The sequence below is a fragment of the Artemia sp. Qi Xiang Cuo genome, chromosome 5 (assembly GCF_049724085.1).
Source record: "Artemia sp. Qi Xiang Cuo chromosome 5, ASM4972408v1, whole genome shotgun sequence".
In the NCBI taxonomy this organism is placed as follows: domain Eukaryota; kingdom Metazoa; phylum Arthropoda; class Branchiopoda; order Anostraca; family Artemiidae; genus Artemia; species Artemia sp. Qi Xiang Cuo.
The window spans coordinates 47,788,331-47,795,986 of record NC_142798.1 but is presented as its reverse complement, the minus strand read 5'-3'; the positions used below and the strand labels follow the sequence as shown (position 1 = coordinate 47,795,986).

Sequence of the window (7,656 nt, the reverse complement as noted above, 5' to 3'; positions counted from 1 at the left end):
TCTGTGTGTGTATGTCATCTCTGTGTGGTTGTTGTCTGTGTGTGTGTGTGTTTTGTCTCTGTGTGTGTGTCTTCTCTCGGTGTGTTTGGTCTCTGTGTGTGAGTGACGTCTCTGTTTGTGTGTAGTCTGTTTGTGTGTGTGTTCTGACCGTGTGTGTGTCTTGTCTCTCTGTGTTTGTTGACTCTGTGTGTGTGTATCGTCTCTGTGCATGTTTCGTCTCTATGTGTCGTTTCTGTGTGTTTGTCCTCTCTGTGTGTGATTCGTCTCTTTGTGTCCGTCGTCTCTGTGTGTTTGTCGTCTCTGTGTGTGTGTCGTATCTATGTCTAAGTCGTCACTTTGAGTGTGTCGTCTCTGTGTGTGTGTCGTCTCTATCTGTAAGTCGTCACTTTGATTGTGTCGTCTCTGTGTGTGTGTGTCTTCTCTGTGTGGATGTTGTCTCTGTGTGTGTGTGTTGTCTCTGTGTGTGTCGTCTCTATGTGTGTTTCGTATCTGTGTGTGTGTGACGTCTCTTTGTGTGTGTCGTCTCTATGTGTGTTTGTCATTTCTGTGTGTGTGTCTTGTCTCTCTGTGTGTGTTGACTCTGTGTGTGTGTGTATCGTCTCTGTGCATGTGTCGTCTCTATGTGTCGTTTCTGTGTGTTTGTCCTCTCTGTGTTTGATTCGTCTCTTTGTGTCTGTCGTCTCTGTGTGTTTTTTAAATTTTTTGGTCACCTGCCGGAGACTCTGGGCGGGTGGGCGCCCCCAAATATTGTCCCAAAAAACTCTCTCAATTTAGCACTTGTTCACGGATGCCCAGTGTCTCCAATCACTTTCCCAATAGTATCTATTCATTGTCTCAGCTCAGTTTAGAAAATCTGAGCCAATTTCCACTTTTTCTAATTAAGGGTCACTTGCCTGAGACTGGGCAGGTGAGGTGGGCACCTCCAAAAATTTGTCCCAGCTTCCACTCACGCCGTAGAACTTATTAACGGATACCTAAAACTGTCAAAGATTAGACTGTCGCCCTAGCGGTAACCATTCCACGCTCTACACATATACTAACAATATATTTTTTGTTTTTGTTCTCCATTTTCACATTGGGGTCCTAATCGAGCTCATGTCCATCGCTTAGCATTCAGGTCTTGACAAATAAAGCCCAGATAGTCAACGCTCCAATCTGAACACTGACTAAGACCCCAATTCTGAGCTAGTGAATTTCAACCGTTCAGGCTGGTGGACTAAGACCCCAATTCTGAGCTAGTGAATTTCCACCATTCAGGCTGGTCGACTAAGACCCCAATTCTGAGCTAGTGAATTACCACCATTCAGGCTGGTGGACTGAGACCCCAATTCTGAGCTAGTGGATTTTCACCATTCAGGCTAGTGGACTAAGACCCCAATAGTGAGCTAGTGGATTTCCACCATTCAGGCTGGTGGACTAAGACCCCAATTCTGAGCTAGTGAATTTCCACCATTCAGGCTGGTGGACTGCGACCCCAATTCTGAGCTAGTGGATTTCAACCATTCAGGCTGGTGGACTATGACCCCAATTCTGAGCTAGTGGATTTCAACCATTCAGGCTGGTGGACTAAGACCCCACTTCTGAGCTAGTGGATTTCAACCATTCTGGCACTTTGACTTTTCATTCCCAATTAAATTGAAAAAATAAGCATTTTCAACTAGAAATAAGGAGCATCGTTAAAAACTAAGACGAATGGAAATTATCCCGTAAATGAAGGTAGCTACCCCCTCCGAAATACCTTGTTCTTTATGTTAGACTTTGACTTTTTATTCCCAATTAAATTAAAAATAAGCATTTTAAACTAGAAATAAGGAGCATCGTTAAAAACTAAGACGAATGGAAATTACCCCGTATATGAAGTGAGCTACCCCCTCCGAAATACCTTGTTCTTTATGTTAGACTTTGACTTTTCATTCCCAATTAAATTAAAAAATAAGCATTTTCAACTAGAAATAAGGAGCATCGTTAAAAACTAAGACGAATGGAAATTATCCCGTATATGAAGTTAGCTACCCCCTCCAAAATATCTTGTTCTTTATGTTAGAGTTTGACTTTTCATTCCCAATTAAATTAAAAAATAAGTATTTTCAACTAGAAATAAGGAGCATCGTTAAAAAAACTAAGACGAATGGAAATTATCTTCGATTTTGAGCATTTTTGTTTTCCCTCCAAAATTGTCCCCCCCTCCCCTGCCCTCAGAAAGGGGGGAAGGAGGGGCCTCTGAGCGTTGCCCTTGAAGCAGATCCCGTTTATTTTCGATTCTGAGTATTTTTGGTTTTCCCTCCAAAATTGACCCCCCCCCCTCCCCTGCCCTCAGAAATGGGGGAACGAAGGGCCTCTGAGCCTTGCCCTTGATGCAGATCCCTTTTATTTTCGATTCTGAGTATTTTTGGTTTTCCTTCCAAAATTGACCCCCCCCTCCCCTGCCCTCAGTAATGGGGGGAACGAAGGGCCTCTGAGCCTTCCCCTTGAGGCATATCCCATTTATTTTCGATTCTGATTATTTTTGGTTTTCCCTCCAAAATTGACCCCCCCCTCCCCTGCTCTCAGAAATGGGGAGAACGAAGGGTCTCTGAGCCTTGCCCTTGAGGCAGATCCCATTTATTTTCGATTCTGAGTATTTTTGGTTTTCTCTCAAAAATTGACCCCCCCCCTCTCCTGCCCTCAGAAATGGGGGAACGAAGGGCCTCTGAGCCTTGTCCTTGAGGCAGATCCCATTTATTTTCGATTCTGAGTATTTTTGGTTTTCCCTCCAAAATTGACCCCCCCCTCCCCTGCTCTCAGAAATGGGGGAACGAAGGGCCTCTGAGCCTTCCCCTTGAGGCAGATCCCATTTATTTTCGATTCTGAGTATTTTTGGTTTCCCCTCAAAAATTGACCCCCCCCCCTCCCCTGCCCTCAGAAATTGGGGAACGAAGGGCCTCTGAGCCTTGCCCTTGAGGCAGATCCCGTTTATTATCGATTCTGAGTATTTTTGGTTTTCCCTCCAAAATTGACCCCCCCTGCCCTCAGAAATGGGGGAAGGAGGGGTCTCTGAGCCTTGCCCTTGAGGCAGATCCCGTTTATTTTCGAGTGTGAGTATTTTTGGTAGTCCCACCAAAATTGACCCCCCCCCCTGCCCTCAGAAATGGGGGACCGCAGGGCCTTTGAGTCTTCCCCTTGAGGCAGATCCCATTTATTTTCGATTCTGAGTATTTTTGGTTTTCCCTCCAAAATTGACCCCCCCCGCCCCTGCCCTCCGAAATGGGGGAACGAAGGGCCTTTGAGCCTTGCCCTTGAGGCAGATCCCATTTATTTTCGATTCTGAGTATTTTTGGTTTTCCCTCCAAAATTGACCCCCCCCCCTCCCCTGCCCACCGAAAAGGGGGAAGGAGGGGACGTTAAACTATTTTAAATTGACAACACTGTCCAAATATCACATGTGTATTATAAAGTACACAATCACCCCATATCCCCCAAAACACTTTTCAGCCATTTCTTGTTAAATTTTTTTATTTCTAAACTATTTTAAATTAACAACACATTGAAGTATTTGCAAATGCTAAACTCTTTTCTTTTTTTCTCCACCTTAATAGGATCAAATTCATGAAACCTACACTCCAATTCGCAAATCTCATTACCCCTTTTTAAATGTACCAGTTTTTTTAAGAAAAATATGCACGCGAAGCTGAAGTGTAATTCTAATGTGTAATTGATAACCAGTATGGTTGAAAAACTTGGAGTTGAAACAAATTTGTGTGGGGGAATCCCCGTTCATACTGCTATCTTTTTTGCAATGTTTAGGAACAGGAGGGGAATCCCCCCTCGTTTGGAATGGTACCAACGGGACATGAGCAAATAGAACGTAGTTTCATGACGTGTTTAATCACGTGTAGAGCTTCCCATAGAATAACAATGGAAGGGACATAGAATAGCATGGAAGGAACATAAGCCAAGCAAATAAAATGGGAATTGCTATGGCACCGAGCAAAGTATAACATTGATTACTACTCAGGAAGCACCTGGCAGATTTAACTCAATCCCCCCAAGCCGTTTCCAAGATATTGCGGACATGATATTTGATGAAGTGGATATAAATAATCTCTTTCAATTTACCTTTACCCCTCCCCCAGTCAAAACTTAAATTCAAATCGACCCCTTCCCCTCTCCAATACTCCCTAAGAGTTCCAACTTGATTTCTTAAGCCATTGTTAAGATTTGCTAAGATCTTACATCTTTTGGAAAAAAGACTTTTAAGAAAATCTGTCGACTAAATGTTACTGATCTTGCTGTTCAGGCTGTTTTTTTTTGTTTTTTTTTTCAAAAAACTGAAGTTCATTCTGCTCTTAAGAGTGGCCTAGCAGATTTGAGGAGAATATCGTTACTCCTCTAATCATTATCCTATTGGACAATTTTTTTTTTTTAACTCAGCACTTTTACCTAGCATAAGTGATCTCTAAGACCTTAGTAGATTGATTAGAAAAAAAAGAACCAAATAACTTTACCAAAACAGGCAATAGACAAATGCTTGTGACAGTAAATACTATATGATGTTTCCGTACTAGATTTTGTTACATGTTTTATTTGAACCAAACGTATTGACTGAAAAAACGTTTTTTACCTTAAAAAGATAAAAATATACCTCAGAGGTAGATTAAGAAGAACCGCAGAGACTCAGCAGAATTGACTTGCAATTCTAAATATCCACAGAGATATTTACTGTGACGCACAGGAAGTGTTATATGTTCTAGTGAAAAGTTGGCCGAGCAAACTGAAACCTATAATCATTAAACTGTACAGGGGTGCTAGGATAGGGATGCTACTCTTCAGATCGTCAGCAGATCTTCATTCTGGAATACTGGAGAGGTACCATTGTCACCTTATGCGCCAGCCGGCATGGGAAGAACCAAGTATATATATATATATATATATATATATATATATATATATATATATATATATATTACAACTGATATATAATGCCATTTTTAATTTTATTTTTTGTTTAGGGAATAAGTGAGTATGAGAAGATCAAAAAGAGTTGTCAAAAGAACGAAATACTATGGGAAGATCCTGAATTTCCGGCTGTCCAATCATCGGTTTTTTATCATCAAACCCCGCCATTTCAATTTATGTGGAAACGACCTAAGGTTAGTAATTTTATTTTAACTAGAACTTAAGATATATATATATATATATATATATATATATATATATATATATATATATATATATATATATATATATATATATATATATATATATATATATATATATATATATATATATATATATATATATATATATATATATATATATATATATATATATATATATATATATATATATATATATATATATATATATATATATATATATATATATATATATATATATATATGAATTTAAGGAGAATTTCATAAATGAATTATTTTATGAAAGAAAATAATAAAAGTTCATTTTATAAGTCTTTTTCAGGGAAAAAGAAAATAATAGCTTGAATCTTTCAAGTTTTCTTTTAAGAATTTGTAGTTTGGCCTCCTATTTTTATGCTGGAGAAACTTTTTCAGCAATTTTCAACAACATAAACTCTTTTGAAAATCATGACACAAATAGTAGTGCTTAAATTAATCATATACAAGTAGTAAGAGAGGTGCTGATTTGAACCCTACGCCTGAGGCATGAATATGCGTGTAGTTTAACCGGTACATTGACTTACCAGGGTCAGTCACCTGTAACTTGATTAGTAGTTTTTTTTTTTTTTTTAAACTTGGCAACGTACAAGAGACGACTTTGAATTCTACGCCTGAGGCATGAATATACAGTTTAGTCTAACCGGTACATTGGCTTGTCAGGGTCAAGCACCTATCACTACGAACGATACTTGTCCTACCAGACGGGAGGTTTTTTTTCTGTTTTTGTTGTCAATTACACAATGAATGTAGGTCGTGAGTTCACATACACATTCTTAAAACTACACGTGATTAAACACGTTATAAAAATACGTTTCAACTCCAAGTTTTTTTTTAAATCAGAGTGTTTTTTTTTCGAGCTGACACCTGTCTTTAGGCAGCCAATCAGAGAATTGCTTAACAATTCGTCATTGAAACCCTGTATAAAGTGTTCATGCTTTGGAATTCAATTTTCATTATGTATTAGCATATCTAGCATAGTACACTGGATTTTATTAACTATGTAACAATGGATATTTCGATTTTCAATGTGAGTACACATTCATTCTTTATTTCAAAAAAAAAAAAATCATTTTACTAGTAAATTCAAATTTCAGGGGGGGACTTAGCCCCCCCCCCCTCCAACAACACAAAGCTTAAAGTATGATGCGTATATTCGATAGAAACGGCACAGCACGTTTTTTTCTATTATGCAAAACAAAGAAATCCCTTTTCCGATTCTCTGTTAGGCGCATAATTTTGTAGTTTTAGTTCTTTTTCGTTCAACAGAATTCTTTCCCAATCTCGCATTTAAAATGTACTATCTTCTTCCGCTCTAAATAAAGCCATCTGTGTTTAACATGTTACCAAAGAGGGGATGATTTCAAAACAACATTTCGCTCCAACCTGGATCTAAGTACTCTAGCTGTTATCGGGCTGATGTGATCTGTTCGCGGTATGCGTCGTATCTGGATTAAGAAAAAAAAAAGACGGATATATCCGATTCAAGGCTCATTGACAAAAGAGTTTGTTTTCTGGCCAAATTAGACAGATATTTTTCAATTGTATTTGATGAAAGTAAAAGGATTTCATAGATGATTAAGAGGCTTTTATAAAAATATATGACAGGGAAGAGGGCAATGAATCAATTCTAACACAGTTTTTCTTTACTTGGTATCCGTTAAAAACGAAATTTTTGTGTTAAATAAGTAATTCTTGTATCATTTAAAAGAGCTTTACGGGGTTTGAGAGAGACTCTGTTCCCTGATTCCGTGTGGTTAGAGGGGGTTCTTTGTGCAGACTAATTTTTTCTTCTGTAAAAAAGGGAATTGTTTTTTTCCATGCTAAATTTTGCCTCCTTTTTAAGGAAAAGGATTCTTACAACTACACCCCTCCGGAAAAGAAACCAAGACGGAACGAATCCACATCTATGCAAGAAACGGACGGTACTCAACAGCAGTCTGAATTTGGAAATGTGAGTATTTTCACCTCTAGCTTTTACCTATTTCTATCCAACTTTTTTTTTTTTAAGTGTTTTCTTTTCGCCATTTTTCAACACCGTAAAAGTGTATGTCAGAGATATTAAAATGTTAACTTTTTAGTTTAAATAATTCTAGGAGGAATTGGGTTTTGTTGGATGGTATGGAAAAATGGTACGTGTTAAATATTCGGGAAACATACGAGTAGAAAAAATGCTTCACTACAGATAAGACTTTTGTGTCTTTCTGAGGGAGGAGGATGTAACTTTTTAGTTTAAGAAATTTGTTTATGAATAGAAAAACGCTTCACTACAGATATGGTTATTGTATTTTTGTGAGGGAGGAGGGGGTAACTTTTTAGTTTAAATAATTCTAGGAGGAATTGGGTTTTGTTGGATGGTATGGAAAAATGGTACGTGTTAAATATTCGGGAAACCTACGAGTAGAAAAAATGCTTCACTACAGATAAGGCTATTGTGTCTTTCTGAGTGAGGAGGGGGTAACTTTTTAGTTTAAAAAATTTGTTT

General features: G+C 38.2%; 1 protein-coding gene across 1 annotated transcript in view; it reads left to right on the top strand.

Annotated features, from left to right (window-relative positions):
• Nucleotides 1-4,993: 4,993 nt before the first annotated feature.
• CalpC (calpain C) overlaps nt 4,994-7,656 on the top strand; it is a 277,295-nt gene continuing 274,632 nt past the window's right edge. The window contains exon 1 of the mRNA XM_089089653.1: nt 4,994-5,129. Coding sequence (XP_088945779.1) covers nt 5,112-5,129 — 18 coding nt within the window. The 5' untranslated portion in view covers nt 4,994-5,111. The remainder of the gene's footprint in view (nt 5,130-7,656) is intronic.